This window comes from Myxocyprinus asiaticus, chromosome 42, assembly GCF_019703515.2.
Source record: "Myxocyprinus asiaticus isolate MX2 ecotype Aquarium Trade chromosome 42, UBuf_Myxa_2, whole genome shotgun sequence".
NCBI lineage: Eukaryota > Metazoa > Chordata > Actinopteri > Cypriniformes > Catostomidae > Myxocyprinus > Myxocyprinus asiaticus.
The window spans coordinates 36,063,704-36,077,954 of NC_059385.1; the positions used below are offsets into that span (position 1 = coordinate 36,063,704).

The following is a 14,251-nucleotide window of genomic DNA, read 5'->3' on the forward strand; positions in this document are numbered from 1 at the left end:
GGCCACCTTGTTGTTGACCCTGTCTCCAGATTGCCTAGCTCTAAGCTGAAGAGCAACAAGTGGGTCATGCTGAACAGGTTTTGAATCACACAAATTCTGCAGTATGCGTCTGTTTCAGAGACTTGAAATGTCTCTGAAATGGTCATCAGTAAATCCTGATGCATTGACTGCTCAAGATAGACATGATTGGCCAGTCTTTTTAACCTTTGACAGTTTTCTGTTAAATGCTAGTTGTGTTTATTTATGTTTTATGTCATAACATGGTCAAAAGCTGTAAAATTTGGCACACTGATTGGGTTGGATCTCAATAGTCCTGCCACCAGCTGCTTAATTGTCCTCATTGAACCCTTCATTTTTTTTTATATTTATATATATAACTTTTCACAAAACACATTTTAAAGCAGCTTTCCAGTAAATCATACTGTTTGTCTGTAATACCTTAAAGACATGATTTATAGTCAACAATGAGTTATTTTGATCTGTTCTCACCAATTACTGTATATCACTTCAGAAGACATGAATAAAATCACATGAGTGTTATAATTACCTTATGTCCTTTTGTGATATAACTATTTTGGTATGCAATTTTTAGAACTTGAGTGATTGACAAGTGATTGAACTGTCTTGTAGCAAACCTTTTTGATTTGAACCTTTTCAAACTATATTAGCTGCCATCTCAGATTTTGCAGCAAGTAGGTTTTCCTTTAAAAAAATGATCAATAAATGAAACAAAATGATCATAAAAACCTTTACCTTTGGAAATCCTTGGACTCACTCAAGTCATTACTCTACTCTCTATAGTAGAATGATGTTTTCATCTAAGGTCAGCCATACAGTGCATGCTGTCATTTAGGCTAATTGTATCATGCTTAACGCAATGCTGTTGATGTCTGATAATAGCTGCTTCCAGCATCCTCATAATATGGGTATAATGTTTGTTAAATATGATTGTAGATGAATAGACTGGTGCAATATTATACTGCTGGTAAGTGGACTGACAAATGTAGGCACAACTCTAGGACAAAATCTACTAAGTCTACAAGGAAAAAAGTTTTAAAAGAAGCTTTTTGATCAATTCTTTCTTGCTGATTTTTGAGGTACTTTCCGAAGATGTGTGGCTTGAAAATGAGTGCAGATGCAGTACACGGTTAAATACAGTATTTTATTCACTGAAGCCAACATTATGTCCCTGGTCTTAGTGGGCAGGCGTAAGACACGCTAGTGCCAAGAGATCACCTCACCAGCAAATCCAATTTTCTGAACACAGGGCAACAGGTATATTTAACAACATTTACAGATTTAAAGGAACAGTACAGGATCACAGAAAAAAAAAAACCTAAAAACTAATTCACTATGTTTGAGTTTGGACATCAGATGGCCCAAGTGATGGCTAAGGCGCATTACAAACCAGCTGCTCTCCTTCATTTGAGAGGAGATCAGAAAATACAGGGTTTGATGAGAGTAAACACACAAAAATGACATCGCTGGAGTCAGCATGGATAAGTCGTAACGTGCAAATCATGTTCAGTTCAAGGAAAATAAAATGTTGTATGTCATTGTAAACACGGAGATGTGACAAAATATGGCAAAATGAGTGTGCCATTCAAAATAGTGAGACTATCATAAAATATTACTTTTATGTTAATCTCACTTTTAGATCTATTTTTCTTTTAGGCAGTTTGTTTCAGAAACCCTAAAGTGCACTTGCATGCCACCATCTTTGTTACAACATGCTTTCTCATTTTCTTTTGCTGTTTTCTACATCCTACTTAAAGTAATGAGATGACTTTTGAAAAATACTAAAAGTCTCTGTACGCCATGCACAGTTAAAGGGTTAGTGCTAGAGTTAAGTGTCACAGGAAACTATTTGGTCTGGAGAAGTGATGAACACCAAACAACAGAAAACACATCTGCACATTAAAAGAAGAGTAGATCTCTTCATATCACCTTACATACTGATTACAGTTTTGTAGTATTAATTACTATGGTTGTAATCTGCTTATATAATGCTCGAAATAATGCGATTAGTTCTAAAAGTAGCAAAAAAAAAAAAAAAAAAAAGATTAAGTGCTTTTGTGTTCAGAACTGGACAAGAGAAATAACAGTTATGACGTCTGTTGTGTTTGCAAATTCAAGGCAAGAAAAACAAGATGCAATGTCTGTTATAAGAGCCTGAAATGACTGATATGATTGAATCCTCTCCATTTATCAAATAGCTAAAAGTCCTCAAATTCAGAGTAAAAACAACAAAAAGCTAACAAAAATAAAGTGTCCATAAAAATATTTCAAGTAAACAAATGTCATTTTAGATGGGAGGGATTGCTATAATAATAAACCGATATTTATAAATGTTAGCCGCTTTCAAAAAAGTCAATAGGTTTGGTATGGAAAATATTAGTTGGTGTGCAATAAACAATGTAGAACGTTCATATAGTGTTCACGTCGGTTCTTTCCATAATGCAAATGTATAAATGACATTTTAAATTCAATATCAGCGTCACGAAAAGCAATAGTTCCAAAGTGTAATGTCCTACAACAATGCAGATAGTCTTTTAAAAATCATGTCCTGGAACAAACCAAACACAACAGCAAAAACACAAAACCACAGACAAACTAACACGGCTGTACCTTCGGCTGTGTACCTTCAACTAAATCAACACAATTTGGTTATTTTCGAACAACCTGTGATATAATAAAGTAACTTATCACTACCTTTTATAAAGCTCTCTAAAATACTCAAAAGAACTCATTTATAAAGTGCACTATAAATACTACCGTTATCTTTACAACGTTTGGAACTGAGAATTAAAAAGTCAAATATATAAGATTATAAAATACACAAAAAGAGCATTGGCATTTACACTACTCAAAAAAGCAGAAGTATACTCTTTACTTCAACAGATAAAAAAATAAATGGCACAAACTGCGCAATTGATGATGTTCACGGTAACATCACTTTGCAGTCTGAAATGCCAGAACTCAGCAAGTACCTCTAAAACATCATTATAAAATTATCTATTTAGAGTTTGTCCGTCGCTGCAACATGCTGGTATGATACATTAACTGTGAGAATATATATTGAGAATTTGGTGGTTTGTTAGTAAATTGATAGCGGAATATATCATTAACCTCAATGAAAGGCTTTCATAACAAATTCAGGATCGTATCCATGCACTGAAATCCTGATGGATCCTCAAAATGTATAAAACAAAGACCATTTAAACCTTTGCTGCAGGCTGTAGTCAGTTCGATGTGTGGTTATGTTTGCATTTATATTTCAACATTTACTGAATTTATATATTAAAATCACAGGGAACCTTCAAAGTGAGCCTACTACTCTACTGCCTAGTATATCTACGGTAAAATCAATGTGGAAATTTCCACTAAATTGAAGAAAATACTTCTCTTGAAGGAAAAGCAAATAAGGGGACAGCACACACTAAGAGAAAGAAATCTTTGCACATTCACAAATAAAAAATAAAACACATGTATATCACGTTTCTGCACAATTTGCTCCACAAGCACCCATTGATCAAGGGAGATCAAGAGATTTACATTTCACACAAATGTTTTCTGATACAACTGTCGGCAGATAAATAAATTACATCCAAATACAGTCACACATGATATACAGTGGCTCTCTGACACGAGGCAGAAGGCTGTCTATGTAACCTTGGGTGTATCGGGCCGGTGATCTTTCCGCTCGGATGTGTTACGTTTGACTTTGGCGGCGGCCGGCTGGGACTCTTGGTTCAGGGATGGGCTGGACTGAGATTTCTTCAGCGCTGCGTCTCCATCTCTGGGCATCAGCACCTCTTTCACTCCCTCTTTCAGAAGCTTCACATACATCTCGTAACGGCTCTCCTGCAAAGAGGAATTCACAAAATCCATTACACTTCTTATCTTTTCATTAGCAGCAACTATTTTACTGCCGTATAGCCAAAAAAGGAGAAAGAGTTCTAACAATAGTTCTGCTCCAAACCCTAGTGCGCTGCCTCACTGTCTACTGCCTAAGGTAGCATCCAAACTGAAATGGAATCTTACAAGTTACTGATTTGAAACATTTAACTGTAGCTTATTCTGGCCAAGAACCGCTCACTTAGACAGGAAGAGCCACCTGACGCGTAAAGTGACCAATCACAGTTTGTTTTGTTTTTGCATGTTGTTTAAGGGTGGTTAAATCTGAGATACATTATACCTCAACAGAATACCGGCATGGAAAAAATAAATGTATCTAATGGCACGGCAATCTCCGTAAACAGTTTTACAGAAAACACATAGAGAAACAGCAGAAAAAGCGTAAAGACGCCAAGTACAGAACAGTACAGAAAATAAGTACAAATTTTACACTATTTCACATGTAGAGCCGAGGAGGGCGGGGCCGGGCTGGAATGATGCACGCCCGGTCCCCAATCAGCCTGATGGGGCGTGCGAGAGATAAAGGCAGCAGGGGACGACAGTTCGAGAGAGAGAGAATTACAGGCAGCTGTACTGTGTGTTTATGGTTGTGTGTTTTTGGTTAAGTTGTTTATTAAATTATTATTTAAGTTCTCAAGCCGGTTCTCGCCTCCTCCTTTCCACTGAACCCCCTTACACTGGTGCCGAAACCCGGGAAGGAGGAGGGATTCCCGTCGCAGAGTCCTCGACACTGCCGTCCACCCAGGGGAGCGCCGCTGCCATCCAACGGGGGAACGGAGTAGCCCGACCACCCGGACGCGGGGAACGGCCGCCTACCGCAAGGCGAGTGGGGATGGGACTCCCCGACTGCCTGGAGCGAGGGAGCCGCTGCCAGGGGCGGAGGAGTGCCCTGCCGTCCCCCGGGAACGCGGAGGGGTCGAGAGAAGACCACCGTCCGCGGGGGGAGGAGGGAAGCGACTCCCCGACTGCCTGGAGTGGTAGGGCCGCTGCCTTACATCACATTACTAAGAAAACTCGTTGACATCTAGTTAACTTGCTACTAAGTGTATCAAACAAAACTCTTAATATCTTTCTATTTGGTGTCACTAACCTGACAAACTTAGGCAAATCCACAAATTATTTCATCCTCAAAAGTGCTTTTTGTATCAACCCAGTACCTTGTAAACACAACTTTGTTTACAGGCGGATTGATTAAAACACCTGTGTGTTCTTACATGCGATACTCAGATCAGATGCCAACCAAGGCATAAGCGCAAAAGAAAGGACCCCCTTCCAGCTCACCCCTACTGTTGGTCTTAGATGGTTTCATCTGGTCTAGCTGGTCTACCAGCTTGAACAGCTGAAAAGCACCCAAATTCCCTTTAAAACCACCAAAACAGACCAGCTTATACAACTTGGCCTGGCTGTGAGACCAGCCAACCACCTCAAGCTGGTTTAAGCTGATCTATTTTAGAAGGGATGTGTGATTCCAATATAGTTTGTTGTTAGCATGTTGGTAAGCTAACGGTATTCGAGTAAGCATAAAAATACAAAAGATGGGTCTGGGTGCATTATCACCTTCTCTCTATTCAAGCAGTGCATGTTCTGGGTTGCTTGAACTGTGTGGCTGATGTTGTCATGCCAGGGAATTGTACCCATCGACTGAACTGTACCCAGTGTATGCATCCTCAGGTGGTGATGAGGATTTTAGAAATATTTGGGGATGCGGAAGTGGATCTATTTGCTATGGGACACAAGTGGCCTTCGAGCAACTATTATGCATTCCCTCCCATAAGGTTCCTGTTCTAAGTGCTGTGCAAGATGAGGAAGGACAAGGAGACCATTCTATTGGTGGCACCTCTGTGGCCCAACCAAATGTAATTTCTGGACCTGTTTGCATTGATGCACTTCCTTGGGAGACTTCCACAGGAGGGACCTAGTCCATCAAGTTTAATAGACAATCTGGCACCCGCAGACAGAGAAGTGGAGGCTCCATGTTTGGACCCTGAACAGGTTCTTATAGTAAGCCAAGGATTGACACCTGTTTTTGACACTATTTTGCATTCTCGCACACCCTCGATGAGGTGTCTCTATGCATTTAAATGGTGTTTGTTCATAACAAGGTGCTCTTATAATAAAGACCCGGTTGGCTGCCCAGTGCAGGTTTTCCTGCAATTCCTTCATGGGTCAAGCTGCAGTGGATGGTCTGTCTGGGAAGACATCCCTTGATGAGCAGATATATGAAGGGGGCTCATAGACAGGTGCTGTCTTGCCAGGTGCATGTCCCTGTGTAGGACCTGTCTGTGGTGCCAGAGGCGCTTATGGCCCCTCCGTTTTAACCACTGGAGGCAGCATGTTTGAGCACACTCTCTCATAAGACAGTGTTACTGTTCGCGCTAGCTTGGGTGAAGCACATTGGTGACTTACAGGCCTTGTCTTGTTTGATAAAAAGGATTCATTGGCTCTGCCCTGTTAGAGCATTGAATGTTTAGGTTGATCACACGCATGAATGATGTAAGACCCATCAACTGTTTATTTCTTTTGGTGACCACGCAAAAGCTCTGGCCATCTCCAAACAGAGGCTGCCCACTGCGTCGAGGTGAACACGCAGGCTACTGAGGTACATTGGTTGCCTTACCTGATAAAAGCACAATCTAACAGAATTGTGAATACTTCTTGGGCTTGATCTAAGGGTGTCTCTTTGGAGGACATTAGTGTGGCCGCTGGGTGGGCGTCTTCCCACACCTTTGCCAGATTTTACAGTTTGGATGTTTCTTTCCTAGCTTCCCAGGTGTTAACTGTGAAAGGGTTTGATATTCAGTTTGTTGTGGTGCATTCACTATGCTAATTGGCTAGTTGTCTGTCTATGTAGTGGCAGCAAGCAGTAGTCTGGCATTGTGGCATTATGTTCCCATAGCATCAGCTATTGATGCAGCGTTGAAGTGACCAATATGAAAGGAAATGTCTGGGTTATGTGTATAAACCCAGTTCCCTGAATAAGGGAACAAGACTCTGCAAAGCACTGCCACACTACTATTTGTTTTCCTGCCAGGGATGTATATTCGCCCTTTAGAAGAAAAGAGTAAAATTGCGCTGGGCTCCGGTTATGACCTAATTTATGCGCACTTAGAGATACGTGCCTATGGGGTGGAGCTTAATCACCATCTGGCAATAAATTGTGAAACTTCTATATGGGCTTGAGTAATCTCCACTCCTAGTGGAGTTCAAATAGTGTCAGCTACTGACGCAGTGTTCTGATCCCTTATTTAGGGACAAAGGGTTATATCCATACACTATATTGCTTTTGGTAATGGGACACAAAAGTGTAGCCTAATTGTGGAAAGTGCCAGATGTTTGCTGAGTTTATACATTTATTATGATTTATATATTAAGGCTGCTTACAGAAAAATAATGGCTAGATTAAAATAACTCAAATGCATTCAAAAAATCACTGAGATGAGCACAACATGACGTCTGCATTCATAAACTCGAACATTCAGTAAATCATTCCTACATAAACCAGAAATAATTCTTATAAAAAGAATAAGGTTATTTCAATCTTTTATACAATATATTGTTTTAGGTTGTCAAAGAAATGCAGGACACAGTATGTAATATAGCATACTGTATAATTCTCTTCCTGTGACCTCAACTATCAATCAAGCCGAAAAATGAACCAGGCTTCAGCAAACTCATTTCCATAAATTCTCTAAGTTCATCACTGACAGTGCAGATGAGGAAATGTCAAGTACTATGAATGTGAGTCCCTGTGTGTGTCAGTATACGCTGATGTGAGAGGAAAATAAGACTCTGTTTAAAGCAGCTGTATTGTGTCTCTGGCCTCATAAAAAGCAATAGCTCCTACCTCAAATTCCAGGTAGTGCTCTTTCAAGCGGTACTCATCTATCTCTTTGGCTTTGACCTTCTTATCTGGAGGGTAGGATCTGTGCTCAGCAAGCTCTGTGGAGACATGCTTCAGCTTGGTCTCATGGGATTTCAGCTGCTCTTCCTGCAGTAAAACAAAAACACTGAATTAACACCACAAAACATTCAGCTGCTTTTCCAGTAATACAACAAATACTAGGGCTGGGTATTGATACAGATTTAACAATTCGATTCAATTCTGATTCACAAGCTCTCGATTCAGTTGCTTACAATTTAAAGAAATTCTCTCCCAGCTAATGCTGTTCACTATACAGGGGACCTTCTAACTGTCACTGAGTGATGACTACTAACTGCAGGCTGTGTCAGCCATACATCACTTCAGTCCACAATGATGGACTTCACAGAGGATAAACTGCTGCCAACTCAATCGTAAAACATGGGATACTTCACTGGCCATTGCCTGAATCTTGGACTCAGGCTGGACTTTACTGGAAATGAACTGCTACAAGCTTCCGGCCGCACTGCGATGCCCCTCACTGACCTTTGCCTTCATCATCTTGGTCAAAGGATGGACTACACTGTCTTAAAATGGAATACATATACAATAAATTAACTGCCAACTAAAGCCTTCTTCAGCCAAATAAGAAAGGCCAAAGAATCTACATGCACTTCCTGCAGTCAATTAGGGATGGACTTCCAAGACACTGTCATTAATCTTACAATTCATACAAAATCCTTTTGTTTAAACATTGGCCACAAACATCTCAATTTACTAATTTTAAACCATGACTTGTATTACACAGATAACTAATTATATTCTTGCTTTTTAGCCAGAGGGGATCTCTGGGGGAAGTGTCTGTAAATGAGCACATAGAGTGAAAAATCAATCTCGGCATTTAAGAATCAATATCGAGATTGTTCAAATGAAGATTGCGATGCACTGGAAAAATCACAATTTTTACCCAGTCCTAGCAAATACACAGAATTAACAGCAGAAAAACTTTCAGATGGACACAAAGCATTTAACTACTCCTGTAAAAATCTTAAAATGAATAGTTCCACAAAAACTTTAATGCTGTCATCATTTACTCACCATCATGTTATTTACAAACCCGCATGACTTTCTGCCGTGAAACCCATAATAATTTAACAGAATGTTGTCAATGCTCTTTTCCAGTCAATTATTCAAACTTGGCCCTTTGTAATAAGTTATGACTAAAGTGAGCCACGCAAGAACCAATGGCGCTTGGCAACACTTACATCAAACCTAAAGCCAAAAGTGAAACATCTTGACATGCCATTTAAGCAACATCACACATGCAAGGCTGATATTAAGGCCACGTCCACACTAATCCAAAAGTCTAAAAAAACTAAATTGTCATTTTTTTTAATGCCATCGTTTTACAAAGTATATTGTAATGGAGAGTGTTTTTGAAATGCTCAGTTTTTCGTGGAGGGAAAGGCTTCTCCAGTGTGGATGAGAGGCTTAAACAAAGTGAAATCAGTTGTTTTCAACAGAAAATAGATTAATGTGGAAATATCAGCACTCCTGGAAACAAATTCAAGGACCGGAACAAAACTGTTGTCTAAATTTGACTGAAGACAAACACACATACAACTTGATGATGGAAAAGAAGATTATCAGAGAATAACAACTTAACCTCTTAAACCCGGAGCGACCCGGTAGGATCTCTAGGGGGTGCTGATAAAAAAAAAAAAAAAAAAAAAAATTATGGTATTACTCAAAAACCACTAGCTTGATCTGCACAAAATAGGTGTTATTTTAAAGCTTAGGCTCGTTACAATGAATGTAGCTGTTCTGACCAATTCTAAAATACTGCTTTTAAATTTGCTGATAAAGACTGTTATACTCTGCAGGATTTTAGGGCTGCCACCTGAAAATTTTCACACTTAAATTTAAAAGCTCCCTATTCACACATACAAATTTCATAAAAATAGTCTAATTTTACAGATAACCCCCTATATATTAAGAACTGGTTGCAATAATTAATAAATAACATTGTATATTTTTGCAATTTTATGATAAACATAATTTTTTTTTTTTTAAACTGAATTATTCATCCAAACAAGCTAACAAAGAAGTAAACAGTAAACAAGTAATTTCTTTAACTCATTTTTAACAACCCAAGGTAAGATTTTATATAAAGTTTGAGCCTGTTTGGGGCTTACAGATAAGTGGTCGGCACAGAAAAGAGACTTTTGCATTTTATGCCTTACCGAAATAAAATTTCACTTTGTGATATTTTTGAAAATAATTCAAACTGTGGTATTATGGCAACAAAATAAACTGTACAGTAGCCTTCCTGAGTAAGTGCTATGTGAAGGACTTTTATATTCATTTTAAAATTTCTCAAATGTAACCTCTAGGTGGGGCTAATTTGCGACACAAATGTTTAAGGCCTTATTTTGTTATTTTATGTAATTAAATGCAAAAGTGATGGGGTTCTCTGAAAAGGTCAAATAAGCTTTCAAATGATACCACATATGCCTAACTTAAACATCTAAGGACTTCAGTGTTTTTAGTGTTAAAACGGCTTGCCATATAGCACCTCCTCATGGAGGTTAGAACTGTTCCATTAAATTTGCGATCACAATCATATATATATATATATATATATATATATATATATATATATATATATATAAAAACAAAAAACAGTAAAAAAAAAAAAAAAGATCAAACAGATCACACAGCCATGTATTATATATCTTTGGAAAGGTCTTGATTAGTAGAATATAAGGAGCAAATATGTTTCATTCATAGACCAAACTACAGTGAGTATTAGCGTGTGAAATCCTTATGTATCTTTAAAAAAACAAACAAAAGATAAACACAATTTCTGTCACGTTTTGGTTTATTGCTTCATGACAAATACACAATTGAAAGAAAATGAGATATCGCAACTTACAGCAGGCGATCCTGACTCAAAAAGCCCTCACTCGACGCCATACGATTTGTAAATCCAGAGAAATTCCTCAAAGAGTGTCCTGACAACTACTGTGGTTAGTGCTAACTATAGCAACGCTGTTCTCTGGGATCGACTTACTGAAACACAAACCTTCACGTCATAGATGTGTCAGATCGTTCTCATTGGATCCCTAGAGAGTGTCAGATTCCATATTTGGGCAGTCCACTAGTCACGTGTTCAGTGTGGGGTCAATAATATAACCAGAGCGCACATACAGTGGGTAAGCATCCAGACTGAGCCTTACTACCGCGGGGAGTACTGCCGCGTGAAAACTTTAAATTCTCACACGAGACACATTCGCAAAATCACCGCCAGGAGGTGTAAAGGGACACTTTTGTCACCATAGTTTAGTGTGAAGAAAGTGAGAGTTATTGTGATTAAATTGTTATGATTATTATTTGTACTGTATTTTTTACATTTTGATGCACAGAAGGTGATTTAACAATGCAAAATTAATGGCGGCATTAAAGTTATAACTTAGTTAGCTCATGAACTGATATACAAAAAAATGCTCGAATGTCAGCCTTTTTCAATAAATTAAAACTGTTGCTTCATAGATATTAGCTATTTAATTATCTTCCTGATAATCAAAATGAAAATACATAGTGAACATTCATAATTTCATTTGTTAGCCCTAATGAAAAAAACAACAACAATGCATTTAATTAATGGCGTTAACCCATGTTATAATTGACCCTGCTAGTTGGCAGTGTATTCATATTATATATATATATATATATATATATATATATATATATATATATATATATGTGTATGTGTGTGTGTGTGCTTATTTATTTGTTTTTAAATAATATTATTTAAAGTTACAGCAGTTGGTGTGGAGTAGTTAAAAACTTTGTAGTTCTCTGTAAGTCACTTGTGCGCTCGTGTCATCTGATACTGTCTTTTCCTGCAAATCGCGGGTTTGTAACCAGCTTACTTATCTTATTGTCTGTCTGGATTCATGTAGAAAGTAAACTACATCCAGCAAATTCACAAAAAGCAATTTTGCGCTGTGGCTGCTACTGACACTGTGTCCTGTAAGATCATTGTTGGTAAATTGTTCATATTATACTGTGTATATTTTCACATGGTATTTAACTTATATTTGTCACCACGATTTTGTTTGTTTTGGTTTAGTGTTTCAAAGGTAAAATCATTGGTGATACAGTTGCATAGGGCGGCAGCATTCATGATTACATGATTAAGTTTATTATTCAGCTTAATTACATTATACAGTAGCCTGCAATAGCATGAGTGTAGTTCACTATAGTGTGGAACATTATTGCTTTTTGTCACATTGGACTGCACACGCTGCAGCCAAGCGAACCAAGACAATGAACCCCACGATGCATGTAAATAACAAACATGACATCTGAGCAAGATTTGTTCTACTTGCTCCACTCTATTTCCAAATTCTCTACAGTTGCTGGTGTGTTTTTTGTTTTATTTTCATCACGCCTGCCACCACACTGTGATAGTGGGGGTTCCCTCTACGTCATTCTCCGGTGTTACGGTTTAACTGGGGCTGAGTTCTGAATAAACTTACTACATAATGTTGGCATCCTTGCCTGGCAACATGTGAGTCCCCACTGCACCTTTTTCAGCTCAAAAAAAAGAAAAAAAAAAGAAAGAAAGATTTAAACACCTCCTCCACCGTCTAGTTAAGGTGTGAATCGCTGAAGCTCAGGGTGTTTAAAAACTTCTGTCTGTTAAGAAAGTTTCTAGAAAAAAGTCTAGATAAAAAGTGTTAAAATGGTTCTAAAGTCCTAAATAAAGCACTAAACCGAAACAAGAATCAGTCCTGACGTCCTCTACAGATAAAATAACCATAGACTCATCATAGTATTTTGTAGTTAAATAATTGTAACCACAAAATTAAACATGGTTACTATATTAATACCATATTACTGTAGTAACACCATTGTTAATATCTTGAAATCTGTTTTCCACCAAAAAAATCACGGTTACTACAATATTATACTATAGTAAAACTACCTTTATATTATTTTTTATTATAAATAGTAATAAAGAAAATATTAAGAGTGGAATCAAGAAACAGAATGGGAAAAATAATACGCCACATGCAGATCCGAACCCTGGTGGTCCAGACACCAGCACACCGACGTTACATTCCACACCACTGAAGCGACACTCTCAATGCACTTTGTTGTGTATTTCTATGTTGCCAATAGTCTATTGGGGTTAGGTCTGAAAGCAAATAGTCACTCTGAAAAATAATCAATATTATCAAGCTTTGGGGCAACATTGGTTAATAGTAAATATTAACTACTAATAAAATACTATGGCAGATAATGAATAACAAAGCTTGTAACCTACAGGTTTGAACATGTGTAGCGTAAAACTCTTGATGCATGTATTGACACAAATAATATACAAATAATATGGTCACAGTACTAACTTCAACCCTAATTCATGTCATGGAAAATTGCGATTCTTTTTCATACATTTTATTATATTTCATCTGATCAGTATTCTGCTCCCATAAATAATGATTCTGTTCACTTTTTACTTCATTTTTATTGCCAGGAGAATATAACATAATATGACACAATGGTGTACATATAAGTTAATTAATTCACATTTGATAATTCTGTTTAAAAATAGAAAATTTGGGCAAGCATATTGGCACATTAATAGAAAGCACAGAATTAGTCTTTAACAGTTTTTGGATGTCACAATTGTTTGAATATGCTTCATAATGATGCTCACTCATAACGTCTGTGCATTTGTATAAAAATACTCACAAATGATAATTCTCTCTAATGAAATGTGAATGAATAAATGCAAACAAATAACTCTCCAATGCGTAGACGTCCTCGTGAACGCTGAATGCTGCAGGAAATTCTTTATCATACGTCTCCATTGCAAAGTTTAGCTAGAAAATAAATGTTGTGATGTTTAAGTTCTAACTTAAACTTAACTTGCCCTTATGGCCTCCAACTGAATAGTTGTTACGTTGGGAGAAAGAGCTCTGAGGCATTCAGCTCTGGCCTGTTGAAATTCTTTGAAATTCTTTATAGTGCCCCTTTGCGGGTTAGAGCTGCTAATGACCCATTCACGCGGTGATTGCGGCGGTAGAAAGCCTATTCTGAATGGATACCCACTGTACATAGACACCACTAAAGAGGGTGCTCAACGCACATTTTTGGAGTGATGAAATAAGGTGGCAAAGTCAGTTGAAATGTATCATATGGGAGGTAGTTGATTTAATTTGAAGTCTTTTTAGATTTTTATTTTTTATTTTTGCATTAATAGTTTTCAATTATTCTGTTTTAGTGTTCAATAAAACACATGAATTATGGTTTGGAGAGGTTTTTTGGGCACTTTTACAAATAAAAGTCCACCTTGGGAACCATGTTTCCATATGCCCTCGGAGAGGAAGGGTGGGGGATGTACGTCAGCCAGGGGCTCCCCGGCCTGAGGCAACGCTGGGAGGAGTGTAGAGACGAGGAGGG

The 14,251-nt window shown here is 37.9% G+C and overlaps 1 protein-coding gene across 8 annotated transcripts in view; it reads right to left on the reverse strand.

The window, feature by feature from the left end:
- Positions 1-1,143: 1,143 nt before the first annotated feature.
- The window catches only part of LOC127432445 (PH and SEC7 domain-containing protein 3-like), a 180,608-nt gene continuing 167,500 nt past the window's right edge, over positions 1,144-14,251 (reverse strand). For all 8 annotated transcript variants that reach the window (XM_051683530.1, XM_051683529.1, XM_051683531.1 and 5 more), the window contains 2 exons: positions 7,763-7,906; positions 1,144-3,864 (listed from right to left, as the gene is read on the reverse strand). In XM_051683530.1, coding sequence (XP_051539490.1) covers positions 3,664-3,864; positions 7,763-7,906 — 345 coding nt within the window. In that variant the 3' untranslated portion in view covers positions 1,144-3,663. The remainder of the gene's footprint in view (positions 3,865-7,762; positions 7,907-14,251) is intronic.